General features: G+C 40.0%; 2 protein-coding genes across 2 annotated transcripts; both read left to right on the forward strand.

The window, feature by feature from the left end:
- Nucleotides 1-320: 320 nt before the first annotated feature.
- Nucleotides 321-1,690, forward strand: LOC126794444 (uncharacterized). The gene has a single exon (XM_050521161.1). The coding sequence runs from the start codon at nucleotides 394-396 to the stop codon at nucleotides 1,369-1,371; it is 978 nt and encodes a 325-aa protein (XP_050377118.1). The 5' UTR covers nucleotides 321-393; the 3' UTR covers nucleotides 1,372-1,690.
- Nucleotides 1,691-10,402: 8,712 nt separating this feature from the next.
- On the forward strand, nucleotides 10,403-11,819 carry LOC126795183 (transcription factor bHLH30-like). Its single transcript, XM_050522023.1, has 2 exons — nucleotides 10,403-10,651; nucleotides 10,765-11,819. The coding sequence occupies exons 1-2, from the start codon at nucleotides 10,433-10,435 to the stop codon at nucleotides 11,206-11,208; spliced, it is 663 nt and encodes a 220-aa protein (XP_050377980.1). The 5' UTR covers nucleotides 10,403-10,432; the 3' UTR covers nucleotides 11,209-11,819.
- Nucleotides 11,820-18,244: the final 6,425 nt, after the last annotated feature.

Below are 18,244 nucleotides of genomic sequence, written 5' to 3' on the forward strand. Positions count from 1 at the left end.
TAACAGAAAAATATAAACTAATTAATCTAGAATTTTACTTCACTAAATCGATGAAATGATCTGTACTTGCTGTTAGCTTTCGAGTGTAAAACATGAAATTAGCCATTAAACGACGTCGTACACAACGAAATTCACACAGGAATTAATTATTAATGCTAACTACTACAGCCCAAATAGGAAAACTTTTTCCGCCCAATAGTAGTGATCCAAATTGAATATGGGCCTACGGCTAAATGACCAAAATACCCACAGCAGCTGAAGCCCAGATATGTAAACCCGCCGGAAAATCAAACACTAGCAGAGCATTTTCTATCTCCATATCCTCTGCACAAAAAACCAAAAGCAAAGCTCCAGACAGCGATCGCCGTCGCCGGCGATCTCACTCGGAAAACTATGGGCCACAATCCTAACAGAGTCGAAGCCGAGCGGCTACTCGGGATCGCCGACAAGCTCCTGCAGAGCCGAGATCTGAGCAGCTCGCGCGAATTCGCCGTTCTCGCACAAGAAACCGAGCCGCTAATCGACGGCTCCGATCAGATCCTGGCCATCGTCGACGTCCTCCTGGCCGCCGACAGGCGCGTAAACAACCACCACGACTGGTACGCCATCCTCCAGCTGGATCGCCGATCCGACGACCCCGATCTGATCAAGAGATCCTACCGCCGCCTAGCGCTGCTGCTCCACCCGGACAAGAACAAGTACGCCTTCGCCGAGCACGCCTTCAAGCTCGTCGTCGATGCATGGGCCGTTCTGTCCGACCCGGCCCGGAAGCCGGTGTTCGACACCGAGCTCAACCTCTACAGCCCCGTCGATCTCACCGCCGGAGCCGCCAATTCGAACAAGCTCCCGGTGCGGCGTGGGCAGAATGCTCAAAACGACGGCGTTTTCGAGCCTAGGCCGGCGGCGAGGCTATCGAGCTTCTGGACGGCGTGTCCTTATTGTTACATACTGTATGAGTACCCTGGGGTTTATGAGAAGTGCTGTTTGAGGTGTGAGAATTGTAAGAGAGGATTCGAAGCCGTTGTGCTTCCGAATTTGCCGCCAATTGTGGCAGGCCAGGATGCCTATTACTGCTGCTGGGGCTTCTTTCCCATGGGATTCGTTGGTGGGAGCTTAGCAAATAAAGGAAAGGGCAAGGCGGCCGCGGCGGCTTCCAAGGAGGCCGCATATCCTACTTGGATGCCGCCGATTTTCACCACGCCTCAGTATAAAACCCCCGAGACTTCCAGGGCGCCTCCTGCGCCGGTGCCGGTGGCAGTGGCGGCAGCTGCTGGTGGGGATGGAATGCTGAATTTTTCGGGTGGGAACTCGAATTCAGGGTACTCAGCGTCGGTGCCAAAGAAGAGGGGGCGGCCGCGGAAGTTTATTTAGCTTGTAATCGCATGCATTTGAATTTTGGTTTGTAGGGAGGGAAGACTGACAAATTTTTGCTGAAGCAGCTGCTCGGTTTGAAAACTCGGAAGGTAACTCTTGCAGTCTCAATCTTCTTTTGTGTTCGATGTAATAGTTGCTTGTAGATGTGTTAAGTTATCAAACTGAAAGCATTTGCAGATGACTTCTTCTAGCGAAAATGTTAAGTCCTTGTCTTGTTGAGCTTTTGAACCCTTTGGCATTTTCTATCTTCATATCAAATGTACAGGAGCATGTATTTAGGGGGCATGTTTAATTGGTTGATTTAGACATTTCATTTTTGTTTGGGGTTGAAGGTTGGGTGCGTTTGATCAAAAGTATCTGCAGGACTGACTACTATTTGATTCTTTGTTAAGTCGATCCATAAAACCTTTTCGCTGCATTCTGTATTTTCATATGTTAATCCTCTGTAAATATGCAACATGAGGAAGACTGAATAGGTTTATAACAAACAGGAAGACTTGAAAAGAAAATTAATTGAGGCTAAATAGCCGAGTACACTCAATGAGTTCCATTATTTTTCTTTTGGTTGTGTTTATCAGCTAAAAATATAAGAATAGGTTATGAACTGCTGTTGTATAAAACTACTGTGTGGAGTGGTTTTTAATCTTGAGTAGGTTGACAGGATCTCACATCGAGAGAAAGGAACTGGAATGTTTAGGAGATTGAAACTCTACTTTATAAGTCTTAAGCCTGTCATAATAGACTGAAGTTTAATTTTAGGGACTATCATTCTGAAGCTTGCATAAAAGTACTTCATATCCTCTGAAGCTGACAATGCTATGACACATCTTGTAACCCCTAGCTATAGAAAGTAGATATGAGCTTCCTTCTGAAAGCTAAAGAGTTATTACTTGTAAGGTTACTAGTTGAAGCAATACTGTCTACTTAGTAGTAACAAAGTGATTTCACTGATTTGTATAGGAAAATGTGGCAAATACAGGATATAGTATATGTATGATGATAATTATTCAGGCTTCTGTCATTTTAACACTGACAAACTTGGACTGTTTGTCGTTACTGTATGCTTCTCTGAGCAGTTTCTGTAATTTTCGGAAGACTCTGAATACGTTTAAACAACATGATGGATTGGGTTTATATAGGTGGCTGTTATTTCCTTTCCCACTGTAGTGGGAAGAGATACTTTGTCAAGAATTAGTCTGTGGGTTCTCTTACTGGTTCTACCAGAATGAGTACTCCTTTTGCAACTTCTTGGTTATTCATGGCGGGATTCTATTAAGTGCAGTATATTTGTGTATACAGATTACAGATATGCAAGAAAATGTCAACAGATTATCAAAACTAAACAATTAGGGCATGAAAGTATGTGAAAATGTAGTTTGGAATGCAATGAGAGATCACAAAGGTGGGTTTTAACTTCCAATGTAACAGAAAGGGTAAAGTAGACTCATCACTGGAACCGTGTAAATTTGGTTGGACCAAAACTGGAGGAACTGGTCCGGCTTAGCATGTTTTCATTTGCAGATCCGAACCAACGGAGCTAGCCTGATTCAGTCTCCGACTCTCCGTTTGAAAGAGCTCGATAATGCATTACTTTCACTACCAATACTGTACAAAATTGTATCATAAATTATCCCAAGTGAATCAGCAATTATAATCCCCAATATTTAGCTATTCATTTGTTCAATCCGCAACTTGCACAAACATCAATGTTAACATAGTTTAGTGAGTTCAAATCCAAAAACAAAACAAAAAAACAAAAATTGCTGAAAATGTTGGGAACAAATTTATCGATCTTGAAAGCCCATAGTAACAACTTTGATTATTTGATGGAGGTTAGGAAACTGGCCAAAACACAATAGAGTATCACATTGGCAACTACTATATTAGAAAAGCCTAAATTTTAAGAAACCTTTAACCCACTAATAATTAAGATTATTTTATTTTCAAAACTATCATATAAGTATATAAACTACATAATGCGATATACTTTTGATACATATTGTTATTCACTCAGTTAGTTGATATGGTTATCGATATACTTTCAGGAGTAAATTGGTATTCTTAATAGTGATGAAGAAGGGAAAGCTACTCTTCCTCATTTTACATTGTTTCTCTCTCATTTTTGTCTGCGTGATAGAAAATTTCCTCAAAATTATGTTGTAAGTGTAATCAATGAGATTATTGGTCTTAGGGTTATTAACAATTTTTCTCTGGGTATCTGGGTCTTAGGGTTATAAATAATTTATTCCCCACATCTCCCCCATCTTGCTCTAAACCACATTTCCCGTCAAATCTGAGTCTTTTCCTTGCATTTTTCTTCCTTTCTCCTCCTCCTTCTCCTCTCGCACAACCCCAATTATTAGTTCAATCAACATATTATGAAGGAGGATGAGAAACCCATAAATTTCAAAGGAGGAGAGGGGGGGGGGGAATTATTTATAACCCTAAGACCCATAGCAAAATTGTTAATAACCTCAAGACCAATAATCTCATTGATTACACTTACAACATAATTTTGAGGAAGAATTCCATTACGCAGAAAAAATGTGAGAGAGAAACAATATAAAATAAGTAAGAGTAGTTTTCCCTTCTTCATTATTACTGAGAAAACCAACTTACCCCAAAAAATATATCGGTATAACAATATGTATCAAAAATATATCGAATTATGTAATTTATGTACGTATATGATAGTTTTGAAAATAAAGTAAACTTGATTATTAGTGGAACAATTCTCATGTGTCGTTCTTAAAATTTAGTCATTGGAAAATTGATGGGATTATCAAAAAAGGAAAAATCAATATTGAGGAAGAGAAAACCAACAATTGCAAAACGCAAACGTTAAGCGCGCTTTTTAAGGAAGAAGGGAAGAAGTTCAATAAATGCAGCTCGTTTCTACTCCCAATGCACACACCACCCAATCACCCATGGCGCCTCGACTCCATGAAACCTTCATTATATAAAACCTCTCATGTTCATCTTACCTGGTTCAACTGATTCAATTCCACACACCCCTCTTTCTCTCTCTCTCTCTCTCTCTCTCTCTCTCTCTCTCGATCAATTACTGTAAGTGACCCAAATCCACTTCTTGTTCTTTCTTTCTTCCTCATTTGTTTTGTTTCTTGAAAAGTTCTTATCTCTGGCAATTGTGGGTTGTTTTATCGTATTGGTTTGGAGTTGGGTGGCTGCTGTTTGGTTGCTGAGAAAATGTAGGGAGAATCTAGACAAAAGGTTGCTTTGCTACAATTTCTTACTACTTTCACTACTCTGTTAGTTAGTTGCAGTGAAAAAGACTGGACCTTTTATCATGAGTGGGGTTGTGTGGGAAATCCCTTGTGTTTTTGTTGTATTGCGGAATGGCAATCTTGTCTTTGCAATTATATATGGGATTGAAAGTTGAATCTATCAGATTTTGGCAGTGGAATGTTAAAATGTGCATAGAGCTACTAGCATTTTAGCAGACGTAATATAAGAGTGGTGTACTATACTAATTTTGTGGTTGGTGATAAGTAATCGAGATTTAAGTTTTGTTAACATGTTATAAAGCGCCTTGCTTTCCTTAGAAAAGTACAGGTCTAGGGGTTTCAAGGGGCTGTAAGCATATCTGTATAAGTACTCTACAAACGGAAGGGCACATAGTGTTATATGAAACATCATACCGCCTTTTGTGTTTCTGTGACACATTGAGGTTCATCCCCTGGTGTAATTCTGAAATAAATAACGCTAAGGTTTACATACGTAATTATTTCATAATGACAGTGTGATGCATATATATATAAAAAAAATTGTAACAAGGAACAAAGAAAGAGTGTTTGATAAGGAGTGCAATATCGTTTGGCAGAACTATAGCTAGATTAACACATCTCTTACAAGGAAGAAATAAAGAAAGACTACATGACATGTAAAATAAATTGTAGTGCAATGTCCTGTTTGCGCAGAAGTTGTATGAAACGGGATTTTTTTGTGTGCATGTATATGAAACCGTACAGTGTTGCAACATAAGCTACTCTTAATGCGTCTGTTTCAAAATTTAACAACAGGCATCGTGCAACTGGGAAAAGTTGTGAAAATATGGAAAATGGAAATGATGTTGCTGGTAATCATCTTGGAAGGGAAGTCAAGGTGGCGGATCTCATCTGGGTTGAGACCAATGGAGGCTTATGGTGGCCTGCACAGGTACTTGATTTTTGAAGAGCTTTATATCTTCATGGTAGTTGGGAATTATGCGTTTTAGTTGCACCTGTTGAAACTTATACTCGATCAAATTTTTCACTTAGTCATTGGAAAGGATCATTTCCTCTTCGGCTTGTTTATATGGTAGGTTGTTAATGAAAACACTGTGACTGGGAACAACAAGCCCCTTAAAACATCATCAGGGGAAGTTCTTGTTCGGCTCTATGGAAGCTATAAATTGTAAGTGCTTTCGTCCTTGGTCAGTTGATTTATCATTGTTCGTATTCAATTCTACATAACTTTTCTCTGAACTTTTTTCTTGCAGCTTGTATGTGGACCCTCAAAAATGTTGTTCTGATTTTGAAATAGTATGTATTAAATTGATATTGGATTCTTTTTGAACTGCTTCTATGAATTCTAATGTTGCCTTTCCCCGGATTCTGATACTATGTTTTATGCCTGATCATATTGTTTAAACTAATATATATTCAGATTCTCGAGCAGAATGATGGTTCACATAGAGAGATATTTCTCAAAGCTCTGAAGCAGGTACATTTCTTTGAAGAGCTTCTGCTCCTCCTAGGTAGGAATTCAATCACGCTCTTAGTCAATAATTTATCCAATATCCTTTGTGCATGGCTACAGGATGTCTCTCATATGAAATCATATAGATCAAAGAAGGAAAGACTCCAATATAAAGGTCAGTTAACTTAATATACATGTTAAATATATTGCATGGTATTTTGGTATTGTCACCATCCGGTAAGCAAAACAACTTATTTGCGTGGTGAATAGTGAAACATTTCCTGTAAATAATCATTGCTTTGATGTAATGAACTTGTAGTCTTGTTGTTGACAATGATGAGACATCTTTACGGTTTAGAGACTTATAAGTTACAGACTTACAGTTTACGTGATGGTTAACTTCCTGTTTTCGTGAGTTTTGCACATGGCACCAGTACCCGTAGAGTTTTACTCTTTTTTTTTTAAACAACTGGAAGATGCATTCTCATATATGCATCATGGGATTCGCATGCCTATTATATACCCTGTGTTTTTGTAAAAGCATGTTTCACAGCTCAAAACTTTATACTTTATTCTTATTGCAGCAGATTATGTACTAGATATTTAAACATTTTTCCTTGACAAAAATGGCTGAACTCTTAAAAATTATTTATTCTTATACCGGTCAATATGTTGATAATATGGACCGGATGTGTGACAGTTGATGCTTCTAGAAACATGTCTGGAGCTAATCATGCAGTGGACTCAAACTTTGTAAGTTCTGATTTTGAATCATTTATACTCCTTAGATTGCCTTTTAGTGTCACATATGGAGACCTGGTTGTAGAATGTAGACTACTGATGCTTAAAAAATTATGGACCTGGTTGGCAGAATATCATTCGGAATCTAATAAAATCATTCTACCCGCACTATTTCATATAGAACTGGATCTTCTATAAATTATTAAGTTGGTCTATGTACATGTGTGTATCTTTTGTCATCTGTTCACATTATCTTTGTAAATCTGCTATTAGGGAAGAATAAGGAGTTCTGCAAGATTACAGAAGCAAGGAATGAAGGTTGAGCATAAAGCAAAGGGTAAACCCATCCAACCTATCAAGCAGGAAGGGTTATTGAAGAAGCACAAAGAAATTGGATCTAGTGCACAGGAAGTAGTGTTGACAGAGGCAGGTGCACGAAGATTAAGAGTGATGCAAAAACTTGGCCTCATTGCTCCTTCAGGGTCTCCTTACCACAGAAATGGACCGGTTTGAGTGGCGGACTCATAGGTATCAATCCTTGCTGCATGTAACCTTCATCCTTTATAAAGTTTGAGTTTTCAATTTTCCTTACTATTTATATCCTCTGTGCAGCTTTTGATTAGAATCTAGTACTGCTGCATACAAGCACTTTTAACTTGGCCCTAGAACTATCCAGACTCGAGTACTAGTTGCTAGCTTTTGATGCAAGAGTTGCATAGTGTGTTAGACCCACCCAACAAGGTATGCTTAATCGTTCTCATTTAGGTGGTTTTGCTCCTTTAATTGTTTGGATGGCTGCAATGTCTAGTGGATTTTGCAGTGCTTGTGCTCTGCTCATTTTTGAGCTGTTTAGATATTAAGACGATTACTAATGTAATCTTACTGGGCATTGTGGAAGGGAAAATTCGAACTTTATAAATCTCATCTGACATTAGCTAGCTGGTTTAGTGGTCTCTTTTTTTTTTTTTGGAATTGGTTTAGTGGTCTCCTTAATAGTCTTCTACTAGTATATTTACTTTGCTACCATTAAAAATAAATGCAACCAAGAAAAAACAAGTATCTTAACAACTTGATGTACGAATGCTAGACAAGATGTTAGTTCTAGCGAAACTAATGAAATGAATGAAAAATGCACTCCTTTGCTGGCCATTTTCTTTATATTGTCATGTCACCTTGACAATGTATGTCAGCCAAGGTTTATGCCTGTTGACTGGACTCTTAACTATAACTTCAGCAGGCAAAGTACTTTATACTTGGGCCGAATTTCATCCTTGCTTAGACGGGTTTGTCTTGCAGTCGAGCTCTCGATTAATGGTCAGTAAACCATGACATAATGGTGAGTAAATTTGTAGCTTTTTTCTAATCAAAATGTCGATGGATCTTAGGGTAAGACATTTATTTTCATGTTATGGGGGACTCGGGATGTTTCTTCTAGCTGCTAAAATATTGGTGTAATGTATATTATTGTTTTCTTCATTGTCCAAACATACCTTTAGGCTTAGGCTTGTCATGGGAGGACTGAGCAGTGGTACATGGCAATAGCTTACAATGGGGTTAAAACAAAGGCCAGTACTGGTGTGGTCCAATTTCTCCTAGCAGAAGCCAGAAGCGGCATTGGTCTGAAATCTTTGGTTGAACTAGAACCACCAATGACACTGTAGGGGCATGGTCTTCATGGCCATACTATGCTGATGAATATGGACCATTCTTGATGAGGCTACAGGTATGTAGGAACATGCCATTTGCAGTTTGGAACTGTCATCTTCATAATACAGGGGATGCGTATATCTTTAGGCCAAGCAACAATAATAGTGTTATAATTGATATTGGGGCAGCAACTACAAACAGTAGAGTACGCAATTCTAATAATCTCTGAACAGAATCAGTTAACCTCTTGTCTGTCCAATTCTGCAACACTGCTGGTATGAGATGTTGATCGATCTTTAGTGCCCCCTTAACGTCTTCCAGCATTGTTTTGCTTGTCTGACCGACCCAACTTCTTCACTACGAACAACCTCCGAGTGAATTTGTGTTTTACTTCGATCTAGCCAGTGTATTTTAGTGCAATTACATGTCCCGGAGGTTCCTTTTTAACTTCCGAGACCTGTGATCGCAAGCTTGGAGGAGGTCTAAATTGCAAGCTTGCAGGAAGGAATATACTTAATGAAGAAGTATATTATAACATCTTGGTAGTTATGCACATAATGAAAATTAACCCTATTGTTTAACTACTTTGAGGAAATTTTTTTTTTTAAACGAGGAAACTATTTTACTTTGTGAAAATGTGGAGGTTTCACTCTCTGTGGAGTGGAGACACGTTTTAGTAGTAGCATGGGGTGGGGTTAAAGTTAAAACAAGGTATTGGCCAAAAGAAACGAGAAGAAGTTAAAAACTAGGTATGATTGGGAGACATTGATAGCGCCATAGGATAGGTGAGGACAGAGCACAGAGCAATTTAGGGGACACAAAGTAGTGTTTTTACCTTAATTTTTTCTTTTTTTTCATATAGAAGTTTTGAATGTCTTCGATATTTTTGAGCAAAAGTTGATTTGGATGTCGTCCATCCTCTCAAGTCTTGAACGTGTATTGATGTTTGATCATTTCAAATATTACATGCTTTGTCCTTTTCACTAATTTGAATTTTGAAGTCTATAAGGTTAGGAACTTTTAGTCTTCGTCACTAATACGGCTCGTACTATACGAGAAGGATGAAGATGTGTTTCTCACCGGTATCAAAATTAGGAGACTCGAGATTCAAATGATGTAATTATATTTCTAATAAAAATAGTCGATGAAGTTCTTACGCAAATCATCTATTATTGTTGGAAAATCAAATTATCACATAGAAAAAGAAGCTATAACAGCTCACATGGGTTTTGATTTCTATTTCGGAATCACTTATTTAATCACTACTGTTACTATTTACCATATACCTTTTGGGGTTAAACACCATGGTGCTACAGCAGCAGATCCCAGTACACAGAAGAGGGAATGGTGAAAATTAACAAAGAGAAAGCAAAAGGCAAAAAAAAAAAAGGATACAAGATGATAAAAGAGGTTGTCAGGTAATCATCACCACCTTTGATTCGCCGCAAAATCTGTCCTCGCCGCCGACCCGCCGTCGAAGTAACTAGCCCCGTTAATATCACCGCCCTTCTTCCACCTTTTCCACCACCCCGTCTTTAACCTCATAATCAACACAATCAACAGTAACAATATCTGGGGTGAAAAACAAATTAACCCTGCATGTGAGTCGGTCGATCACTACAAAAAAGACTTTTTGACCGAGAATTCCTGCACGATTCCTTCAGCAATAATATTCCCTCGGTCTCCTCCTCCAGAATTTTCACCCCTTTCAACCTTCCAATCCCGCCTCGGTTTCCGTTTCACCTTCTTTTACCTTATCACAACTTCGTGTCAGCACCACTGGTAAATAAAGAAAAGGACTCAGTGCCCCTCAGTAGCGTACGATCGATCTACAGAGAGATAGAGCTAGCCACACTGCCACACTGTGAGATTCTGCCTCCTTTTTAACTCCAACTCCCTCTTCTTGTTCACTTCTCCTCTATATAATAACCTCATTCTCTTACATTTTTCATCATTTTGATAATAAAAAAAAATGCTTTCTTTCAGTGAATTGTTGGATAGCAAGTATCAAAAGGGTCACAACAACGTCGTCTCCTGGTCGCCGACGTCGGTGGTGAACATGACGGACGCTGCAGATTCCGTCTCGAGCTCAGCCGCGTCGCTGACCCACAAGGAAGCCGAGAGGAGGCGCCGGCAGCGTATCAACACCCACCTCTCCACCCTCCGTACTCTCCTCCCCAGCCCCGCCAGAGTAAGTAGTACGCAGTACTCTATAGTACGTTGTCGTCTATGTATATATACATATATATGGATATTCACTGACCCTAAGGGTGTTATGGTCATTCTGTGACTTTGCATGGGCAGACGGACAAGGCGTCGCTGCTGGCGGAGGTGGTGCAACACGTGAAGGACCTGAAGCGTCGGATGGCTGAGCTGGCTAGGCAGGAAGAGGATACGTCGCATTTTCCGGGAGAGGTGGACGAGGCGAGAGTGAGTTGCTACGGCGAAGGGCTTTTGAAGGCGACGCTTTGCTGCGAGGACAGGCCGGGACTCAACCGCGACTTGGTGAAGGCGATGCGGTCGGTTCGGGTCAGGGCGGTGAAGGCGGAGATGGTGACGGTGGGTGGGAGGAGCAAGAGTGTGGTGGTGATGAAGTGGACTGGTGGTGGGGGCGGGGAGGAGGAGTTGAAAAATTTGAAGGTGGCTTTGAAAGCGGTGGTGGAGGATAGAGTGTCGGGTCGGGTATGCATATCAGGTAAGCGGGCTCGGTTTTACGGGTCGGTTTATCGGGATGATGGTCGTGCTTGAAAATTTGAAAGGGAAGCACATGTAATAATGGGTTTTTGGGGTATAGAAGGGATGAGTGTCCTGTAGTTTCAAGTTTCAACCAAAGAAAGTTTGAGTCTTTGGTCAAACAGGATTATAAAGAATCAAACTTTTTGGGTGTACTTTGAGGGTTTAGGGGTATAACAAAGAAAAGACAGTGTGGAATGCTGAGTTGCCTTGATGATATTAGATTAGAGTGGTACTGCCGAGAGAATTTGATGCAACTTCTATCTACGCATAGAAGAGTGCAGTCTTCATTGCTTCAATTTTATGTGTCAAAAGAAGAGAAATTCTTAGTGTGACCCTCCACTCGCAGAGTGACATGTATCAATTTCTTCCCTCCTCACCATTGCTTAAAACTGATAACAAAAAAACGGATGTCAGAATATTAATAAATTTGAATTGTACTTCTTTGTCAGATATAGAGTTGAGAAGAGCACACCAAACCAAAAGACTAGACTAATAAAGGGATGTAAATGTTCTCAAACCGAGCGTAGAAAACCCAGAAATGTTTTTCATACCCAACTGAGATTTGAGAAGCCGGGAAGCATAAACGTATGGCAAATTGACCCATTTGGGTTTGGTGGAACTCCAACTCACCGAGGTTTGTTTTTGTGTGGATTGTGTGGTGAGGGTTTGAATTCTGGAGAAATTACGATAAATGGGTTGTGTTTGGACTTGAGCAGATCCTCGATTGGTGAAGTTCGATTTCTTATTTCTCTTTTTTAGCAATGGTGAGGTAAGAAGAAATTGATGTGTCACTCTCAAAGTTATAAAAACGATAGGCGTTAATCGGGCGTACAGCTGAAAATCAGCGCCCATAATATTAATCGGGGATTAATCGGATTTGTATTTTTGTATATATTTTAAATTTTTAATAACAAATAATTATATAAATATAATTAAAATAAGAATATAATACTCATGAAATTAATGTAAAAATATATATAATGTCTAGAATACTGAAAATACATATGTTCTTAATCCTTAGAAATGTTCAACAATATTGATATAATGATATTAGCCTCTTAGGAAAAAAAATACAATTCAATAACAATGAACTTACGAAAATCAATAATAAGAAACACAATTCACCAACCCTTTGGAAAATAAGAAAAACAATTCAAACAACGGGAATGCATTCTTTCAAGCCTAATCTCTCGGAGCTCATCAAATTCTTCTTATCCATATCATTCAAGTACTTATTTTGTATCCGAATCAAACTCAAAATCCAGAACTTAAAAAAAAAACCTAACCGCCTAGGATCCGCCCAGCCGCCTAACACCGCCGTTTAGCACAAAATCGCGGCGGGCAGGGGTCTCCGGGCGCCTAGGCGGTGATTTTTAGAACATTGGTCACTCTGTGAGGGGACGATCGAATAGAATAGTATATTACACTCTTAATTCATCTATACACACTAATGTCCTATATATAATCTAGAAAACGTACACTTTAACAACAATTTATTCCTTAATTCTCTCCGTGAATCATGCCCGTGATCCACATAGTCATTCACGCTAACACTCTCCCTCAAGTTAGCGCATACACATCAACTATGCCCAACTTGCTAAATGAATCATAAAAAGTTTTCTTAGACACTCATTTTATGAGCATATCAGGAAGTTGCTCTTCTGTAGGAATAAAAGGAAAACTGATGATCTTTGCGTTTGCATCTCCTTTATAAAGTGACGATCAACTTCCACATGTTTTGTACGATCATGTTGCACAGGATTATGTGAAATATCAATAGCTGCATTGTTGTCACAGTACAGCTGCATAGCACACTTAGGCTTAATACCTAAATCTTGTAGCAAATTTCTAAGCCATAATAATTCGCACACTCGCTGAGCCATACTTCTATATTCTGCTTCAGCACTAGATCGAGCTACCACTTTTTATTTCTTACTCTTCCATGTAACAAGATTACCCCCAACAAAGGTAAAGTACCCTGATGTGGATCTCTGATCTGTAATATTTATAGCCCAGTCTGCATCTGTGAAGCCACAAACCTCAAGAATATTTTTGTGATTAGAGAACATTACTCCCTCTCCCTGGAGCTGACTTCAAGTACCTCAAAATCCTTACAACAACATCCATGTGGTCCACACTGGGATTATGCATGAACTGACTCACTGCACTTACTACATACTCAACATCTGGTCTTGTATGTGATAAATAAATTAGGCATCCAACTAGCCTATGATAACGAGGTTTTTCAGTAGGCACTTGATCTGGATATTCTGCTAACCGATGGTTCTGCTCAATATGAGTATCAATGTGAGTGCAATCCAGCATACTGGTCTTTGTTAGTAGATCAAGGATGTACTTCCTCTGACAGATAGATACCATCACTTCCCCAGGCTACCTCAATGCCCAAGAAGTACTTGAGTGTACCTAGGTCTTTCATCTCAAACTCTGTGGCTAGCTATTTCTGTAATCTATCCACCTGAACAATATCATTCTCAGTAACTACCATATCATCAACATATATAATTAGGACTATTACATTCCCTTGTTGATGTCTGAGAAATAATGTGTGGTCTGAATTACTCTGTCTGTAGCAAATTCTCCTCATGAATTGTGAGAATCTTCCAAACCAAGCACGAGGTGACTGTTTAAGACCATACAAAAGACTTTTTCAATCTGCATACAAAGTTACTTGGAGAAGCGGCCGCATATCCAGGCAGAAGATCCATGTACACTTCTTCTGTAGGTTTTCCATGAAGGAATGAATTCTTAACATCAAACTGTCTAAGTGGCCAGTTTAAGCTAGCAGCACAAGAGAGCAATATCCGAATAGTGTTTATCTTTGCAACATGTGCAAATGTCTCATCATAGTCTATGCTATATGTTTGGGTAAACCCTTTTTCTACTAGGCATGCTTTATACCGGCTTACTGACCCATCTGGATTATGCTTCACTGTAAACACCCAACGACATCTCACAGTTTTCTTGCCACGTGGTGGAGATACAAGCTCCCAAGTATTGTTCTTTTATAATGCTTTCATCTCTTCCTCCATTGCTTTCCTCCATTTTGGATCTCCCAATACATCCTGCACTTTGTTAGGTACTGATATAGTAGATATTTGATTCATAAATGATTCATATGATTTAGACAATCTTTTGGTAGACATAAAATTTTTCAGATGATACTTAGCTTTAGCTTGAAGGGTATGTTCATATTTTTTTATTGGCTAACCCCAAGTAAACCTATTTGGCAAGACATATTGTCTACTATTAGCCTCACTAGTATTAGCCCCAATAGAATGATTAACCTCAGATGAGTGATCTTCCGTACCAGGAGAGCATTGGTCAGATGTATAAACAATAGTACGGGAGACATATGGGGCAATTGTGTTGTCATCTACTGGTACCTGAATCTCTGGAGTGACTACACCGGAATCATCCGGTGGTGCCTGTGTAGCTGACACATTGGTAATCTCAATTGAACATGTCACCATATCTACTGGCTTACTTGTCTCCCCCTCTTCATGATACAACTTTTCAAAATATGAATTCTCTTTCTAGAGAAGTATCGGAAGAGGGAAAATAAATCATGTCCTCAAAGAAAGTAACATCCATAGTGACACAGTACTTCCTGGTAGGCGGATGATAGCACCGGTACCCTTTCTGATGTCCTCCATACCTAACAAACACACATTTAACTGCTCAGGTATCCAACTTAGACCTCTGATGTTTTGGAAGATGGACAAATGCAACACAACCGAAAACACGGGCATAATGATTATGAAAAAAGGGTAATGAGACATGAGATGCAAGCACCTTATATGGAACTTTTCCCTGAAGGACACGAGATGGAAGACGATTAATGAGGTGGGCGGAAGTTATGACAACATCACCCTAAAGGTATTTAGGCATATTGGCACTAAAAAGAATACACCAAGCCATGTCAAGTAAATGACGATTTTTCCTTTCAGAAACTTCATTCTGCTCAGATGTATAAGGACACGTTATTTGATGAACAATTCTGTGTGTGTTAAAGAACTCCAGAAAGACATGATTCACATATTTCCCCCATTATCAGAACGAAGAACTCTAACTAAGGCATTATATTGTGTTTGGACAGTAGTATAGAAGGCTTTACAAGCGGGAAAAACCTCATCTTTAGTTTTGAGGAGAACAATCCATGAAAGACGGGTGTAATCATCAATAAATGACACATAATACCGCATACCTGACACAGTAGACTCTTTGGAGGGTCCTCAAACAATTCGAAAGGAATAACACGTTTATTAGAAATACTAGGGGAATAAATAGATCGATGACTCTTGCCCAAAACACATGTCTCACAACGTAAAAGTGACTCATCCACACTAATAAACAAAGTAGGCATAGATTTTTTCATAACACTAAAAGATGGATGCCCTAAGAGACGATGCCATAACCAAACTTCACTTAGTTTGTCAGAAGTAGAGATTAAAGCGGTCCGAAACTGTGCCCCTAATTTCTCCCCTGCATATGTCTGATCTAGATGAAACAACCGGACTCTCAGATATCCCCAACTAATTAACTCCCCGTTGAGAATATCCTGAAATATCGCATACATAGGAAAAAATATAATAGAGCACTTAGCATCAGTGTTTAATTGGGGAACAGATATCAAATGATGAGATAAAGCAGAGACATATAACACATTGTGAAGCTCTAGTGTGGGAGTAATACGAACTGACCCTTTCCCTAATACGGGGAATGCCTCACCATTAGCATTAGTAACATAGGGTACTGGTAGAGGAGACAATACGGAAAAATAAGATTTGTTATAAGTCATATGATCAGACGCACAAGAATCAATAATCCATGTATCAAAACCAACAAAGTTATAAATATGTAAAGCTATACCAATTTTTCCACGACCCGCTATGGATGCGGTAGATATTGCTCCTCTTGTGGTATGATGATCATGGCCAACCACACCATAGATATCGGGTTCCTGGACGAATTGAATAGCTGCTTTTGCCTTGGGAGGATAATTAGGTCTCTTAGGCCGAAGGTGTGGATACAGCTTCCAACATGTCGCATGAGCATGGTTAGTATCATGACAATAAGAGCAAGGAGGGCGGGGCTGATTCCCGAAGCCTGGTGGTGGTCCTTGCTGATGAAGTGGAGTTGAAGTGGCCTGCTGAAGAGGTGGTGCTTAAGATCTAGCACGAATAGTATGGCTGGAAACTTCAACTTGTGTCTGATGAAGACTCTCCTGGTGAGATTCATCCTTACGGATATATGTGAAACCTGTAATTAGGCTAGGGGGTTCAGTCTTTTGAAGGAATTCCTGTTTCGCACTGTTATGTTTTGCATCAAGACCTTTCAGGAAATGGTGAACTCGCTCAACCTCCTTCTCGTGTTAGTACCAAACAATATCTTCCTGATTATTGATCATGCAAGGACGTTTCACATCAATCTCAGCCCAAATATTTTTTAGTTTGGTGAAATATTGCGCCACCGGTTACCCATTCTGTTGCATCGCCAAAGCGGTGCACATTAACTCATGAACATGTATGAAATCAGAGTCATTAGTATATAATCCTTCAAGTGTCTACCATATTGCCTACGCAGTATCACATGCCTACACCATATCAACTATCTCTTCCTTCATAGCTTTCCAGAAGACTAACATCACAAGACCATTGTCGTCGTCCCACTTAGTGTAGGCAATAATATCATCTGCACTAGGAGCCTTAGTGATGTCGGTTACATGCCTCATATTATGCATTCCTCGAAGATGAGCTGTCATAATTCGCTTCTATTTACGAAAATTGGTCCCATTGAGTTTGGTTCCCCCAAGGGAACTACTGTCAGAACTCTTGACAGATACTTCAAATTTCAGAACATCAGCTTCGTCTCCAGAACCCATTGAAAAACAAAAGTAAAAAATCATGAATTATACAGCGAAAACACCAAAAAACTGATATGAACCTATCTTGGGTGCACGTGCACCGTCGATGAACCTGCACTGACAACCAAGACAAGCAATTCTAGGTTGGGTCGAATCTGGTCGAATCAGGTTCGGGTCGGGTCAGGTCGAATTTTGCCGGGCCGGGCGGGTTGAATGTGAGCCGGGCCGTGTCGGGTCGGATTTGGAGCTCGGAATTCGGATTTGCAGCGGCGATTCCACCGGCGCGGTGGAGAGCCCGATGCGGCGGCAATGCTGAATTCTCTTTTTTCTCTTTTCAATTCGGAGTTCCAGTCAGCCTAGGGTTTCGATTTTCCCTCTGACTTCCTTCCGATCTGCTCCTCTTCGGCGCTTAGCGCCAATCGGCAATGGGAGTTCCGATGTTCTACAGATGGCTGGCGGAGAAGTACCCACTCATCGTCGTCAACGTGAAGGAAGAAGAACCGGTCGTAATCGACGACGTTTCGATTCCGGTTGACACTAGTAAGCCAAATCCTAACGGCGAGTATGAAAATCTCTACCTCGATATGAATGGGATTATTCACCCTTGCTTTCACCTCGAGGACAGGCCTTCACCAACTACTTTTGATGAGGTATTTCAGTGCATGTTCGATTACATAGACAAGCTTTTCGTGATGGTGCGACCTCAGAAGCTGTTATACATGGCTATAGATGGTGTTGTCCCTCTCAAAACCTGCGGCAGAAGTATATGGAGTTTCTTGTGATACCATCTGAAGATAGTGACGTATGTGGAAACAAGGAGGGTGAATGGTTGTTCTCCTGTGCTCCGAGAGAGAGGTGATACCAGCCGAGCTCGCACAAAAAAAACTGTAAAAACAAAACCCAGAAAAACAGAGCACTGCTCTGATACCAAATAGAATAGTATATTACACTCTTAATTCATCTATACACACTAATGTCCTATATATAATCTAGTAAATGTACACTTTAACAAAAATTTATTCCTTAATTCCCTCCGTGAATCACGGGCGTGATTCACGGAGTCATTCACGCTAACAGGTCGCACCATCCATGTGGTACGGTTGACGCACATAAGAATTTTTTGTCAAAAGAATCATGCCAACATTTGTTAGGTGAGATGATTCC

This window comes from Argentina anserina, chromosome 5, assembly GCF_933775445.1.
Source record: "Argentina anserina chromosome 5, drPotAnse1.1, whole genome shotgun sequence".
NCBI classification, from domain to species: Eukaryota; Viridiplantae; Streptophyta; class Magnoliopsida; order Rosales; family Rosaceae; genus Argentina; species Argentina anserina.